This window comes from Caretta caretta, chromosome 3 (genome assembly GCF_965140235.1).
Source record: "Caretta caretta isolate rCarCar2 chromosome 3, rCarCar1.hap1, whole genome shotgun sequence".
Lineage (NCBI taxonomy): Eukaryota > Metazoa > Chordata > Testudines > Cheloniidae > Caretta > Caretta caretta.
In genome coordinates, this window is record NC_134208.1 from 70,197,212 (window position 1) to 70,214,255 (window position 17,044).

The following is a 17,044-nucleotide window of genomic DNA, read 5'->3' on the forward strand; positions in this document are numbered from 1 at the left end:
GGGAGCAAGCCTCCCCGGCTGGGAGCTCAGGGATTGGGCAGGACAGTCCCATGGGCCGTAGTTTGTCCACCTCTGTACTAGTACCTTTCCCAGACCTAAAGAAGAGCTCTGTGTAAACTTGTCTCTTTCACCAACAGAAGTTGGTCCAATAAAAGATATTACAGTACCCCACCAACCATGTTTCTCTAATATCACAGGACCAGCACGTTTATAGCAACACTGCACATACCTCAAAGTAGTAATTTTTATCTTTAAGTTAGACTCTCTAATAGTAATAGCCATTTCATCTGTTTTTGACAGGCAAGAAGTTATAGTCTCCCTTAGTCCTGAAATTCAGTACTCCTCTCTATTATAATTCCTGCTTAGGTGTCCCAGGATACACTTTATGCATATGCTGCTGCTTTAGTTTGTTAAAAGTTTGGTTAGGTAGAAAGTTCAGGAGTTTTTGCATAAAGAAAGCTGAAAAACATTGTTTAATAACAGTAAAAGTTGCAAAACTTGTAGAAGGTAATTAATTGTTATGTAACTGTCAAATATCTTTGTCTCCATTCCTTTCCAAAAATCATTAATGGAATAACAGTTTTACTGCTCTGGAAGCTATACAAAATGAATGTCCAAGAACACTGACTTCAAAGAGGTGGCCACAGGAGAATGTTTGTTTGTGGAAAGCAATTATTTTGAATTCATATTTTCTTTTGTGTTTGACACGAAATGTTGTGAGATCTCAGTGAGAAAAAGGATATTTAATACCTATGTAATTAAAAATATAAAAGAATTTAATAAATATGGGTGCCCAACAAACAAACCCAAACAGCTACAAATCTTAATCGAATAGTATTTACCACTTAATTACACGTATGTAGATGATTTTTTTGATTTTTTTTTTTATAATGGGGAGCCAAAATTTGTCTCTAATAGCTTGATATTGCACTAACTCTAACCAGAAGCCTTTTAAAAAAAACGCCCAATGGATTGGTTTTACAATAAGGTATTAAAAATTGAAAGATCAAACAATTGGTAAACTTGATTGTGAGGGGGAAAAAATAAGTAATTTTTGAGAAAGCAGTATTAAAAAAAAAAAATCCTGACCTTTCCCCTTGTCTCCCACATTTCTGTAATTCAAACAGCTAAAGTAAATACTTGTTTATCAAAAATTAATAGGAGGAACAGTCTCTTATGCTGTAGCATTTGGTTTAACCTCTGGACTAATCTTTATCTTAAAGTTATCCGCAACTGAAATTAACTTATTGTGTCTATAGTGCCTAGTGTGATGGGACCCAACCCTTAGTTAGTAGATTCATAGATTTTTAAATACTGAAAGGACAGTTACATCCCTTTTAGTGGCCCTGATTCAGAGAAATGAATGCCAAAGTAAATAAGTGATTTATGTTACATATTTTGACCTTATTATGAAACCAGTAAAGGAAAACCAGAATTCAGGTGTAAATCTTGATATGCTTTGTGGTTTCATAGTTGGACTCTAAAGACACAGCCTTGCACAATATTAGCATAACAAATAACTTTATTTGTGTAAAGAGTAAAATAGTGAAAATTTTCAAGTATTTTATTTTTCTTCAACCAAAAAATTCAGTGCCGATCATAATATTTTCACCAAACAAAACTTGCATAATCCATATTTGTTTATAAAGACTGAAAAAATCCCACTAACATCAATGGGAGCAGAATGAGGTACTTATTTTTTATCTTTAATCTGCTTTCTCAGTGTTGTTCATAGCTACCAGAGTTTAAGATCAAGTATACTGAGTAGAAGCTGACAATTCTAAACAGTTAAGCACCCAGTTCTAATAAAAGGTAAACCACTGAGTCTTGTGGGTTTTTCCTAAAATGTTTGCTCTGTGTGGAATTTTTGTTTTATAGATGCTTAACAAACTATTCTCTCTTTATAGATTTAACTCCTGAAAGCACAGTTGCCTGTCCCTCAAAGACTCTGTCAAATGAAGTAAATAAAGAAAATCAAAAGCCAGTTTGCTCACCTGACAAACACTTAGAGATGGAGTCCCAGCTGAGTATATCCTCTGATGAATTAGAAGAAGGAGAAATTGTAAGTGATGATGAAAAATCCAAATCAGAAAGAAACTCTGAGAATAGTAAAATATCAAGGGGAAGAGCTTCTCCTGAAACACACAATTTGAGCAGCAGTCCACATAACCAAATGAATAAAACTGCATCTTGCAATGAAGATAGTGGAAAATTAGTTTACATAAAAGTAAATGCAAACAAAAGTAGAGAAAGACATAAAACTGGAGCTACCCGATCGTCAAAGGAAAGAAAGAAAAATAAAACTGTGAGCATTGCTTGCCTTGAAAAAATAGTTCAAATTATTCTTGAACCTTCTACAGTACAAGAAATTATGCAGATGTTAAAAGCTATACGAAAACAGATAAGGAAAAATTATATGAAGTTCAAGATGCATTTCCCAGTTCAGCATTTTCACAGAATTATAGAATCAGCCATTTTGAATTTTACATCATTGATAAAGTACCTAAACTTTTCCAAGATGTCTAAATTAGGCGAGACTTTAAAACTGACTCTCTGTGAAACTATAGAGTCTAAACTTAGGCATGTTAAAAAGAATGCAACAGTGGAACAACTTTTTGAACAACAGCTGTCAGATATGAAAAAACAGTTATGGAAATTTGTGGATGAACGGCTTGATTACTTATTTGAAAAAATAAAGAGAATTTTAGTAAAACTGTGTGATTTAGTAAGCATCAGAAATGAGAGTGATGAGGGAAAGCTTGAAATTGTAACTACACAAAAACAGAAATGCATAACAGGTCATAAAAACGACATACAGAAATCCAGGAAAAAGTCCCTAAAAGTAAAATCTCAAAAGTCTGAAGAATATGTCCTTCCTAAACCAGTGGTAAGTTATCAACCATTTAACAAGTGTCACCATGACAAAAATAAAATAGCTGCACCAAAAAATGTGATTACAAAATGTCTAAATTCCATTGATAATACAAGGAACTCCCAAACCCAAGTGCTGCCCTCTAAGGAAAATAATTTACAAGGCACCCTAACTCCACTGAAAAGTGCAAGATACGAAAAGGAAGGGTTTCACATGGTCAGAGATGCTCACAAGTCTGATTTTAATTATGAACTTCTCACAGAACAGCAAACTTCTAGCCTCACATTCAACCTAGTGAGTGATGCACAAATGGGTGAAATATTCAAAAGTTTGTTACAAGGCTCTGATCTTTTAGAAAAAAGCATCAGCAGCATTGATGCAGATCAGTGGGAGTTCAGGACACCAGAAAAACAGATCCTGGAAAGTCAGAAATGCAGAAATAATCCTGCTTCTGTTATAGAAGAGGCAGTTCCAATAGCATCCGGTGTGAAATCTAGACCAGTAGAGGGTATTAATTGGCCTGCAGTTTCACCTGAAAGAGCCTCATCTTTATCATCTAGACTTCAGATGCCAGTTGATCCAGATGTGTTGGATGAAAGCTGTATGTTTGAAGTTCCCCCAAGTGCAGCTTCTAGCAAAGATGATGAATGCAGTTTTCAAAGGAATAAGTCATTTGTTTCTTCTATACTCCTTGAAGATCTAGCAGTTTCTTTAACTATTCCATCACCTTTGAAATCGGATGCTCATCTTAGCTTTCTGAAACCTGAAAACACATCCGGTTCAACTCCTGAGGGAGTTCTTAGTGCACATTACAGTGAAGATGCTCTTCTTGAAGAAGAGGATGCCACCGAACAAGACATTCATTTGGCTTTAGAATCTGATAACTCAAGCAGCAGATCAAGTTGCTCTTCATGGACAAGTCGGCCTATTGTTCCAGGTTTCCCTTGTGACCCCAGCCTACCAATGCAAGCAGTAATAATGGAGAAATCCAATGATCACTTCATTGTTAAGATAAGGCGTGCAGTGCCATCTACATCACCGACCCTTTGTCAGACTACCCTGGTAGAGGAGTCACTGGTATCCTTAACCAAGAAAGAAAAGGAAGAAATAATATCTGCCAAAATAAGAAAAGATAATCAGGCTGCTACAGGCACGACTGTTGAAGAAAATGATTCTAAGAGCAATATGAATGCCATTGATTCCACTGATGAGCTGTGTAATGTCAGTGCTAGACAAGAACAAGCTCATGATTTGCTTGAGCCTCTTAAGGAGCCCCATAGTGCCACTGGAAAAGACGAAGCTCCTAACTTGTATGAACCCTTTTCAGAAACATCAAACAAAAATAGCCATGGTAGTGAAAACACAAGTGAAGACTTTAAGCTGTCTCAGATGCATGAATTGAAAGTGCCTGAAAACAAGAAAGAAATATCTAATACTTCAGTAGAAAGTCCTGTTAAAGCTGAAGTTGCTTTTCCTTCTGAATGTAGTGTTGATGCATATATAGATTTGACAGAAGATATTGTCAATGAAAGTGAAGCAGATTTATGTAGTCTTGCAGTGGAATCTACTTTAAAAGTTACAGAACAGGAAATTCATACAGGAAACTTAGATAAAGGTGATACAAAGGAAGAACCATTAGAGTGCAGTATCAATGCATATATCGATTTAACAGAAGAGCTTTCCAGTGAGATTAAAGCAGATGAATGCAACTCTAAAACAAAATCCACTTTAAATGTTGATTTGGGATGCCAGACAAGTCTTGATAAAACTAGCAAAAAGAGAAAAAAGGAGTCTGTAACAGACAACTCCAAGTCAAAAAAACCAAAAAAGGAAACTGAATCAGCTAGTGAAAGAAATAATAAAAGTAGTAAGAAGTCTGAGGAGAAAGGTTTAGCTCTCAAAAGATCGTCTTCCGGTGAGAGGACTGAATTGCCCGAGAAAAAAGATCCTTCAACTTCCTCCACATTGCCACGTAGTCTATATGCCAAAAACATCATTAAAAAGAAAGGAGAAGTAGTTGTTTCTTGGACAAGGTAAGAGTATTGACAGTATACTATTTTGGTGGGGGGTGGGGTCAGGGGACATGTTTGAAGTATGGGGTTAAAAATTAATTTAGTTGGTGACTGAAGTTCCATATTTCTACAGAATAAACACAGTAATGGCCACAGCAGTGCAAGCCTCCCCATTTGCTGCTATAAGTTGACCCTCCCTCAGCCTTGTTCAGAAAAGACCTCCTAGATTGTGAGAGTGATCTAGTCTCCATATCCATTTAGTTCTTGATCTCTTTTCTGGGGGTGCCACTTAATGGCGCTAGTGGTTGCGTGGGTTGTTTTTTGTTTTTGTTTTTTTTTAACCATATTGACATCTGTTCACTGGAAACAGGTCTGAGACACTAACTCATTTCACAATCCACTGAACAGCTATTGGAAGATAGTGTTTTTCAGTCACTTTATGTGGGTTGGAGTCAGACAGGTGTGCTAACGGAGAAAGGTTTCAGATCTCATAATTTCTGATTTATCTAGCCTCCCAGTAGTGATTTTTCTTTTTAAAATGTCTGGAATTACAGATGAAATTCAGTGTTGAGCAAATGAAATTCACTGTTGATAAATGCAAAGTAGGGCATATTAGAAACCACAATCCCAACTATACATAAAAATGATGGGGTCTAAATTAGCTGTTGCCACTCAAGAAAGAGATCTTGGAGCCATTATGGATAGTTCTCTGAAAATATCCTATCAATGTGTAGCAGCAGTCAAAAAAGCTAACAATGTTAAGAACCATTAGGAAAGGGATAGATAATGCCTTTATATAAATCAATGGTATGCACACACCTTGAATATTGCATGCAGTTCTGGTCACCACATCTCAAAAAAGATATAGTAGAAATGAAAAAGATACAGTGAAGTTCAACAAAAATGATTAAGGGTGTGGAACAGCTTCCATATGAGGAGAGATTAAAAACACCAGGATTGTTCACCTTGGAAAGGAGACAACGATATGATGGTCTATAAAATCGGGAATGGTGTGGAGAAAGTGAATAAGAAAGTGTTATTTACTCCTCATAACAAGAGGTCAGCCCATGAAATTAATAGGCAGCAAGCTTAAAACAAACAAAAGGAAATACTATCTCACACAACACACACACAATCTATGGCAGTCAGTGCCAGGGGATATTGTTAAGGCCAAAGGTATAACTTGGTTCAAAATAGAATTAGATATGTTCATGGAGGATAGGTCCATCGATGGACCTATTAACCAGGATGGTCAGGGATGCAACCTGGTGCTCTGAGTGTCCCTAAACATCTGACTGCCAGATGCTGGAACTGGACAGCAGGAGATGGCTCACTTGATAATTGTCCTTTTCTGTTTGTTCCCTTCGAAGCATCTCAGAGAGACAAGTTAGGTCAGGTAATATCTTTTATTATTGGACCAACTTCTGTTGGTGAGAGTGACAAGCTTTTGAGCCACACAGAGCTCTTCTTCAGGTCTGGGTTTGTGTGGCTTTTGGTCCAAAAAAGAGATTACCCACCTTGCATCTCTAATATCTGGGTATTGACACAGATGCAGCTGCACTGCATACAACTTTGAAGCATCTGACAGTGGCCACTGTCAAAAGACAGTATACTGGGATAGATGGACCATTAGTCTGACCAAATATTGCCCTTTTTATGTTCTTATATAACACTCCTAAATTTTTAACATGAAACCTTTTGACCTAACCATATGTTTTATTTTGAAGTTCTCATTGATTTCTTCAGAAAGTTAATTATTCCTACAAGAGTGTGATTTTTAAAATCTAATGCATCATAACTGTTGCTAGAAACAAGCAAATCAGTTAAGATATTGAGAGTGCGCTACAATTTCTGACTTATGAAATCTGTTCTAATTCAAATGCCTGAAGTTTTCTCCTCCTGCTGAACTACCTCCTAAAGGATAATGAAGAGTTCATTTTAAATAGCTAGTCATCACATACGTTTAATTTTATATACTTTGAACTCTTGTGGAATTTCTAAATAACATACTTTGCACTTATTGGTGTATGTAGCACGTTTCATCCAAAGATTTCACAAACAAATGACTCCTCTTAGCCGATTTGTGAAGGTGGTATATATGCCCATTTTACAGATGGCTACACTGAGGCACAAAGAGGTTATGAGCTATCCAAAGGTCACATAGTGAATCAATGGCAAATTTGGGAATAGAATCCTAACTCTTTTCTACTTTGATCACTAAACTTCTATGTAGATAATAGGAGTGTAGAGAAATGAAACAACTGGTATTCTTAAGAGTAGCGTGTTTGTTTGACTTTTTGAGTCTGGAACATTCAAAACTTCAAAATGTGGGATCTCTGAGTTTTGCACAAATGGTAGAACACTAGAGGTTAACATGGTAGTACAGTGCCCTATGAAATGAGAAGACCATGGTTTTGAATGCTGTCCTACGTTCTAGGTCTCTAGGCTGAGTAAACTTGATTGCCCTTTTTATTGTACAAATATAGGGGCAGAGTGAGAATCTTTTATTCCAAAAATTTAGTCTGCCTATATATCTACATTAACATGTGCTTGTATGCAACAACACTGCTGATAGCAGACATTTCCTTTTGCTGATGTAAAGTTATCAGTTTCATATCACTGTTTTAATTAATGCTTCATAGTTTGGGAATAGTGGGGTTTTGTGTGTCAAAGTAATGTTTAAAAATTAAATTAATCTTGGAATTTTTTCTTAGAAATGATGACCGAGAAATTCTATTGGCGTGTCAAAAAAACGGACCATCAGGAAAAACATTTGTTTCCATAGCTGCCAGGCTAAACAAAAGCCCAGATCAGGTATGTATATTTATTCTAGTTGGACAAGCTCCTGTATTGTTACATTTCTGATTCCATAGTCCTGGAACAATATTTTTCTTCAAAGCACTTAAGGACAGAGATGTTAGGCTTCACAAATTAGGAATTATTATTGTTCTTGCACATAGAATCATAGAATATCAGGGTTGGAAGGGACCCCAGAAGGTCATCTAGTCCAACCCCCTGCTCAAAGCAGGACCAATTCCCAGTTAAATCATCCCAGCCAGGGCTTTGTCAAGCCTGACCTTAAAAACCTCTAAGGAAGGAGATTCTACCACCTCCCTAGGTAACGCATTCCAGTGTTTCACCACCCTCTTAGTGAAAAAGTTTTTCCTAATATCCAATCTAAACCTCCCCCACTGCAACTTGAGACCATTACTCCTCGTTCTGTCATCTGCTACCATTGAGAACAGTCTAGAGCCATCCTCTTTGGAACCCCCTTTCAGGTAGTTGAAAGCAGCTATCAAATCCCCCCTCATTCTTCTCTTCTGCAGGCTAAACAATCCCAGCTCCCTCAGCCTCTCCTCATAACTCATGTGTTCCAGTCCCCTAATCATTTTTGTTGCCCTTCGCTGGACTCTCTCCAATTTATCCACATCCTTCTTGAAGTGTGGGGCCCAAAACTGGACACAGTACTCCAGATGAGGCCTCACCAATGTCGAATAGAGGGGAACGATCATGTCCCTCGATCTGCTCGCTATGCCCCTACTTATACATCCCAAAATGCCATTGGCCTTCTTGGCAACAAGGGCACACTGCTGACTCATATCCAGCTTCTCGTCCACTGTCACCCCTAGGTCCTTTTCCGCAGAACTGCTGCCTAGCCATTCGGTCCCTAGTCTGTAGCTGTGTATTGGGTTCTTCCGTCCTAAGTGCAGGACCCTGCACTTATCCTTATTGAACCTCATCAGATTTCTTTTGGCCCAATCCTCCAATTTGTCTAGGTCTTTCTGTATCCTATCCCTCCCCTCCAGCGTATCTACCACTCCTCCCAGTTTAGTATCATCCGCAAATTTGCTGAGAGTGCAATCCACACCATCCTCCAGATCATTTATGAAGATATTGAACAAAACCGGCCCCAGGACCAACCCTTGGGGTACTCCACTTGATACCGGCTGCCAACTAGATATGGAGCCATTGATCACTACCCGTTGAGCCCGACAATCTAGCCAGCTTTCTACCCACCTTGTAGTGCATTCATCCAGCCCATACTTCCTTAACTTGCTGACAAGAATACTGTGGGAGACCGTGTCAAAAGCTTTGCTAAAGTCAAGAAACAATACATCCACTGCTTTCCCTTCATCCACAGAACCAGTAATCTCATCATAAAAGGCGATTAGATTAGTCAGGCATGACCTTCCCTTGGTGAATCCATGCTGGCTGTTCCTGATCACTTTCTTCTCATGCAAGCGCTTCAGGATTGATTCTTTGAGGACTTGCTCCATGATTTTTCCAGGGACTGAAGTGAGGCTGACTGGCCTGTAGTTCCCAGGATCCTCCTTCTTCCCTTTTTTAAAGATTGGCACTACATTAGCCTTTTTCCAGTCATCCGGGACTTCCCCGGTTCGCCACGAGTTTTCAAAGATAATGGCCAATGGCTCTGCAATCACAGCCGCCAATTCCTTCAGCACTCTCGGATGCAACTCGTCCGGCCCCATGGACTTGTGCACGTCCAGCTTTTCTAAATAGTCCCTAACCACCTCTATCTCCACAGAGGGCTGGCCATCTCTTCCCCATTTTGTGATGCCCAGCGCAGCAGTCTGGGAGCTGACCTTGTTAGTGAAGACAGAGGCAAGAAAAGCATTGAGTACATTAGCTTTTTCCACATCCTCTGTCACTAGGTTGCCTCCCTCATTCAGTAAGGGGCCCACACATTCCTTGGCTTTCTTCTTGTTGCCAACATACCTGAAGAAACCCTTCTTGTTACTCTTGACATCTCTCGCTAGCTGCAGCTCCAGGTGCGATTTGGCCCTCCTGATAACATTCCTACATGCCCGAGCAATATTTTTATACTCGTCCCTGGTCATATGTCCAACCTTCCACTTCTTGTAAGCTTCTTTTTTATGTTTAAGATCCGCTAGGATTTCACCATTAAGCCAAGCTGGTCGCCTGCCATATTTGCTATTCTTTCGACTCATTGGGATGGTTTGTCCCTGTAACCTCAACAGGGATTCCTTGAAATACAGCCAGCTCTCCTGGACTCCTTTCCCCTTCAAGTTAGTCCCCCAGGGGATCCTGGCCATCCGTTCCCTGAGGGAGTCGAAGTCTGCTTTCCTGAAGTCCAGGGTCCGTATCCTGCTGCTTACCTTTCTTCCCTGCGTCAGGATCCTGAACTCAACCAACTCATGGTCACTGCCTCCCAGATTCCCATCCACTTTTGCTTCCCCCACTAATTCTACCCGGTTTGTGAGCAGCAGGTCAAGAAAAGCGCCCCCCCAGTTGGCTCCTCTAGCACTTGCGCCAGGAAATTGTCCCCTACGCTTTCCAAAAACTTCCTGGATTGTCTATGCACCGCTGTATTGCTCTCCCAGCAGATATCAGGAAAATTAAAGTCACCCATGAGAATCAGGGCATGCGATCTAGTAGCTTCCGTGAGCTGCCGGAAGAAAGCCTCATCTACCTCATCCCCCTGGTCCGGTGGTCTATAGCAGACTCCCACCACTACATCACTCTTGTTGCACACACTTCTAAACTTAATCCAGAGACACTCAGGTTTTTCTGCAGTTTCGTACCGGAGCTCTGAGCAGTCATACTGCTCCCTTACATACAGTGCTACTCCCCCACCTTTTCTGCCCTGCCTGTCCTTCCTGAACAGTTTATACCCATCCATGACAGTACTCCAGTCATGTGAGTTATCCCACCAAGTCTCTGTTATTCCGATCACGTCATAGTTCCTTGACATCACCAGGACCTCCAGTTCTCCCTGCTTGTTTCCAAGGCTTTGTGCATTTGTATATAAGCACTTGAGATAACCTGTAACCACATGTAGCTGGGGATTGGAAGAAGGGGAAATCTTTCAGACTCTTTTGGGTTTTATTATTTTGAATTATAAGCATTCATCTTTTGTATGTCTCAAGTCCTTAGGCAGGAATACTATGTTGGAAAATAAAGTAGTACTGGACTCCAGCTGTTTTGAATCTCAGTAATTATGATGGAGAATGAAGATTTCAATCACTGAAAGTGTAAAGTGGAGCAGAAGACCCATTTGCTGTCACATTCCTAAATCCTTTGGGTACTTCTGAAAAATCTCCCCCTAAAATTCACAGAACTAACGAGCAGTTGAGAGAGACAGTCAGATTTACATCTAGAAATTCTAATATTGGTGGATTAATCTGAACTGGTAGATGTTGAAATCCAGAGTGCTAATAATGTGTGGTGTTTTGTTTTTTCTCTCCTTAGGTTTCAGAAAGATTCAAGCAGTTAATGAAGTTGTTCAAAAAGTCAAAGTGCAAGTAGCTATTAAGCAAGTTGCTGTTGTGGTACAGGGTTTTGCTGATGTCAGCAATGACTGACCACTCCAAGTACACACTTATGGATACTTTGGGAAGTATCCAAGTCAGAACACCTAGTTCAGTAAACTGGTTAACTGTCATTTATTAGCCCACTCTTCTCCATATAGTTGACATATACTTTATCTTGGCTCAAATAGCAACAAGCATTCATTCTTATAGCCTCTCAATAGTATGTCAGCCATATGTGGGGAAAACAAAAGCCAAACAAAACCAGCAGGCTGAATGAAGGAAGAAAATTCCTGTACAATAGAACAGTGTGAATTCAAAACTGCGGAGACTCAGTTGTTAGTTAAACTTGTTACATAACTGAGGAAACCTGCTCAGTCTGATGAAACTAGTGAAGCCTGTTAAAGGTGCTGTAAACAGACTTTGCGTGACAATGTGAAACATGGGTTTTATAAACCTACATAATTGCCTGGTGTCCAACTGCTAGGAAATCTTGGGTGTGTAAAACATCAAAATACTGTTTTAGTTGGTTTTGGGTTTTTTTTCCAATGTGACTTTAAAATACAGTTCTTAATAGGAATAATCCTGAAGTCAATTGTTCTAGTAGCTGGATTATCACATAATGACATAGTTGGTCCTTTCCTACTGCATGAATTGCTAACAGTGGAATTCATGTTGGGGGAAAATCGGACACTGTGTCAAGGAGTTAAACTAGTCATTAATTCAATGGCCAGTGCTTACCTTCTGAGATTGACTGCTGTGGAGTATTCCTTTATTAAGGGGTATTTTGAAGGTGAAAAAGTGGCTGTTCGGATTCTGTTTCAAAAAGCCTTGTCTGTTAAATGTTGAACAGCTGAATTTTTCCTTCAGAAGAAATGTTTAAGTAATACAAATTTACAAAAAGTTCATGTCATTTTGCCAAAAGTTTATCCTCTCTAACGTGCATCTTAGAAATAGCCATTTATTTAAATAGCATCCTTCAATATGTGTAGGGTTTTGGCACTAAAATTTAATATGCATTAATCACATTAGTTTAAATGGTTTAGAAACATGGACTTCTTTGTAATTGCCTTGTAAAAGGCAATATCATATTTGATTGCCAGAGGGAAAATCCTTTCCTAAACAGCCACTGAAAGCCTACGTCCATTTAATATACTTGGGCAGCATCATGTCAATGTTCAAAAGTTTCCTTGCATCAGATGTCTAAGTGCATGTGTTTAACTCTTTAAAATCTTAGAAATTGTTATCTTTAAATATTAGTATACTCTCTTTAAAATACACATTACCATTTTATCATAGATTTCTAATAAGTTTACAGATGCCTATTTTGGTCACAGTCTGCTAATTATGCACTGGACAAATTTGTAATTTGAATAAATAGATGTCAAGGTTCAGGACCAGATTCTGTGGTCTTTACTGCATCAAAACATAAATTGAAATTACCTGGACTTTTGCCTGAATAAGAACCTCACCGTGGTTTACTAACTTCAGTTTAGTGCTACAATTTAGGTTGGCTTACATTTTTCCAAAAGCCAGTGAACCCTTATTATACCATCAGCATGTCATATGTTATTCCCCTGCCACATACATCCTAAGAGGAACAGTAACAAACATATTAGAACTAGAAGCCCAATAGACTGTTGGATTGATTATTCCTTGACAATTGTGCTGTTATGTTTTCTGTTTTGCAAATATTACCTATGGAGTCATGACTGTTACATTGCCGGAAAGTATGTAACCTATGTGTTAGATAGCAGCACCCTATACAACGTTAGAAGTAGTGAATTATTTAAACATAGGTTGTGGCTTTGCAATTGGCAGTTTTCCATCTTATACATCAGGGATTGGCAACCTTTGGCATACGGCCCGTCAGGGAAATCCGCTGGCGGGCCGGGACCGTTTGTTTACCTGCAGTGTCTGTACGTTAGGCTGATCGCAGCTCCCACTGGCTGTGGTGCCCCGTTCCAGGCCAATGGGGGCTGCAGGAAGCCAAGGGGTGTGCTGGCTGCCGCTTCCACAAGCCCCCAATGGCCTGGAACGGCAAACCGCAGCCTGTGGGAGCTGCGATCAGCCGAACGTGTGGACGCTGCAGGTAAACAAACCGTCCCAGCCCACCAGTGGATTTCCCTGACTGGCCGTGTGCCAAAGGTTCCTGATCCCTCTTAGAGATACTTGCTGCTAAAACTTGATTGCTTTTAATGATCAAATTCTGTCCTAAGGCACACAAGGCTGCTCCCAGTGATTTCAGTGAGTTTTTGTATGTGTATCCATATTTGTCCCTAAACATTATTTGTGCCAATTGTTAAAACTATAAGTAAACTGATTAACAAGCCTATTCTCTGTATATTCAGTTTGCAGAGTTGCATTTGCTTGTTCTATTGGAATAATTAGAAATTACTGCTGGGGCATGGTTTAAAAAAAAAATTCTCTTTATAGAACAAAATGTGTACAGTATCAAAGGCACTAAAGAAAAGCTAATGGCTTTCAGTGCTTGACCCTCCTCTTCCCCCTTACAAAGGCAAGCAATAAATATTATTATAAAGCACACTTGGCCCCTCTTTCTGTTGCTCTACATTCATAACTAAAAAATGATTGGTTTAGTTCTGACTTGAATTCCTTTTTTTGTAAATTGTTAAACTATTTTTTTAAATGTTACCTATTGTAAGTATGTGTACAGGTTCCCGTATGGCTATGTAAAATATCTTATGTATATATGTGTATATATAGCTTTGTTTAGCCAAAGATTTTTAACTATGTAAAACTCCAAGTTTATTTTGTATAAACTATTAGTTTGCTTACTAAAGAGCAATGCAAAAAATAATAAAACTTTGTAAAGTTCACACTTACGTTCTTGTTGATCAAATGTTGGCTTGAAGTATTTTGTACCATTGTTTGTAATTTATTTCTTCATTAAGAATTTTGATACCATATATGCAAAATGTACTGTATATAAACCTACAGTCTAACTTGTAAAACCTCATGTAAATGAAAACAACTTCTCTGAATAACTATTGGTTAATGGTGTGGCAACTGCTGTGCAGCAGCATTAAAGTTGCTTCTATAAATAATGAGGATGTTGGGAAAGTTCTTCTCTTTCCTCCACATGAACAATAAACATGAAAGTGCTTAGCCAGCACTCTGGTTACTTGAATTATGTATTGGCTTATTTTGAAGTGAACTATTAATGTATTAAACATTTGTGTCTACAAAACAAATAGATGGGAAACTGGACCCTCCTTAAAAACAAACTCAAGTGTTTCTTAAAATATTTGAGAATTACATAGTTCCCCTCCCTCTTTCCAAAGTGTGTGTGTTGCTGCTGTGAGATTAACATCTAGACTTAGTACCACATGAGGAAGATGGTTTTCCATGGAAAGCAGATAATCTAGTAACTTCCCTCCCTCCCTCCTCTCCAAAAAAAAAAAAAAAAATCTTAACCTAACTTGCTATTTAGGAGTAAATCCTTCCAGCAGGTAGGAGCATGGAGACACAAGCCACCTCATATAGACAGAGCTGAACCATTCTGTTGGGTAGAAACGAATACATTTAGTTGGCAATAGCATTAAGGAGTTTTCCAAATCAGAAATTCCACTTGTAGGCATGGTCTCTGGGTAGGTTGCCCATACTGAAGCCCTTGTCCTCTAAGGGAGGTCTACGTTGCAATTAAATGCCTGTCAGCCTACTCAGCTCAGTCACATGGGTCTTGGGCTAAGGAGCTGTTTAACTGTGGTGTAGATGCTCAAGCTGAAGGGACCTTCTCCCCTTGGGTCCTAGTCAGTGAACACAGGCCAGCTGTGGGTGTTGAATTGCAGTGTAGACATACCCTAAGTGTACTCCTTTCACGTGGCAGGTCTGTGCCTCCACTTTTCTTTGGGGTGAGATTGCACAGTCCATCCACACTCTGATCAAGTCTCTGGGTTGCAACCTCCTGTGTACCAATCGGGACTAATAGAGCAGGTCCAATTGGGGTCGGCGTCTGCAAGGAGTTCCCTTTGGAAGTCAGAGGCAACATATTTGTAGTGTTATAGAAACAGCTTCTTTAAAACAAAGTATGATTTATTTTTCCCAAGAGGTGTACACAGCTCAGAGGTGTTTTTCAAATAAACAAAAAAATCCCACCTACATCCATATTCATTTAACTAAGCTTAACCTCTTCAGCAATAGTTTAGGTGGAGTTGGCTTATTCCCCAGTCTACATCATTTATAGAGTAGCTCAGTCAGTCTGCTTTTTCACTGATACAGCCTGGCTCACCATTCTGACCACTTACCCCTCTCCCTTTCTGCCAGGAGCTTTTTTCAAAAAATAGTGAGGGTCTTCTGATCTCAGGCTTAGCCTTGGGTAGAGTAAAACATCCTAACCTACCAGCTGCTGGCCAAGACATTGTTGTCTTAGTGCCCTTGAAGCTGGGTTACTGATAGGTGATCAGCCAATGTCATTATTCAACACTTCCTGCTTGGCTCCTTACCCACTGCTTTACAGCCTCTTTTGATTTAACACACTGCATTTAGGTAGGCAGTAATACAGACTTGAACAGTGAAAATAAAAAATTCAGGCATTTCCCCAATGTGTCTCATGGGCTCTGTAGCAAAGTTAGTTGTATATCATTGTGATGCTCTAATGTGTAGTAATGATCTCATTAAGAAACCTTCCCTATTACTATAAGTGGAGATAGGACAGAACCTTGAGAGATAGATAGCATCAGCAGTGGATGTGGAATGTAATAGTTTGTCATTTGGAAGTTATGACTGGACGTAGAAGGCACTTCTTCAGCTACTAGTTAGTTACCAAACCAACAACCCATGATCATTTGTATCAAAAACTTCTAGACAGCTGACAACCTAAAGCCAGCTTGAGATGGATCATGATTAAAATGCAGTCTTCCTTATAAAGGAAACTTGGAACCTACTGTAGGGTCCAAGGCACCTGGAATTAAATTTAGGGAATTCTCAGCTTCCCTATATATAGATATGAAATTGAGCAGCAAGGAACACGCAGTTCAGCAGCAGAAGTGGTTTTCTTGAGATTAGACCTCCACCTGTTTAAGAATGGTTGGTAGTCTTCTCTAAATGTAGCACTGACCATTCCTGTCCATAAAGTCACTACTGTAAGCAACCACAGTCAACTGCAGGCTAGAGCCATAAGTGATGGGATTCAAGGAACTCAAGATGGTATCAACATCTCAGCAGAAAACAAATCAAATGTGGCCAATGGATAGCAGTCTGCAGGAGAAGGCAGTGCTCATAATCATAAAGGACTGGTACTGATCTATTTATTTGCAAAGGCTATTGCAAAACTATCACAGCATGCAAATGAAGGGACTAGTAGCAGATGAAGGCTGTCCACAGTAATTTGTTGTCCTTATTTAAAAAGGCTCAGGTGGAGAGGTTGTCAGCCTCCGTCACAGCCCTTGAGAAAGCTTTATATATTTTTTGTTGTAAGAGTATAGTCGTGGTGCCTCTCCTTCCCAATCCAGCTCTCTGTTCCTTTCTCAGTGGCCACCAGAGTCAAGATGGGTTCAGTGAGTTAAGCACAGGGGGAATTTAGGAGGAGAATTCCAATGCCTAAATTTAAGAGGCCCTGCCACCAAGTGGCAGGTGCCATACATTGCATGGAAAGAGTTAGGCACCTACAAAGGGGATTCACAGAAGACTCATGCTGAGGCAGGGAGTTGGCTGTGTTAGCCAGGAGGAAATGCCAGGAAAGGGGTATGGCCTAAGCCTCATCCCTCAGAGAGAAGTAGGCACCTAATCCAGGTCATTCCTGGCTCCAAAAAAACAAAAACAAAAAGGTTTTAGTACTATTTGCCCTTGTCGGCATTAGCTGGCCAATCTGTTACAACAGCTTCAAGTCAGAATTTTAGTACACATTA

At 39.5% G+C, this 17,044-nt stretch overlaps 1 protein-coding gene across 3 annotated transcripts in view; it reads left to right on the forward strand.

The window, feature by feature from the left end:
- The window catches only part of CASP8AP2 (caspase 8 associated protein 2), a 32,454-nt gene extending 18,129 nt beyond the window's left edge, over nt 1–14,325 (forward strand). For all 3 annotated transcript variants that reach the window (XM_048845006.2, XM_048845007.2, XM_048845008.2), the window contains 3 exons: nt 1,908–4,905; nt 7,599–7,698; nt 11,116–14,325. In XM_048845006.2, the coding sequence (XP_048700963.2) occupies nt 1,908–4,905; nt 7,599–7,698; nt 11,116–11,172 (3,155 nt within the window). In that variant the 3' untranslated portion in view covers nt 11,173–14,325. The remainder of the gene's footprint in view (nt 1–1,907; nt 4,906–7,598; nt 7,699–11,115) is intronic.
- The last annotated feature ends 2,719 nt before the right edge of the window (nt 14,326–17,044 follow it).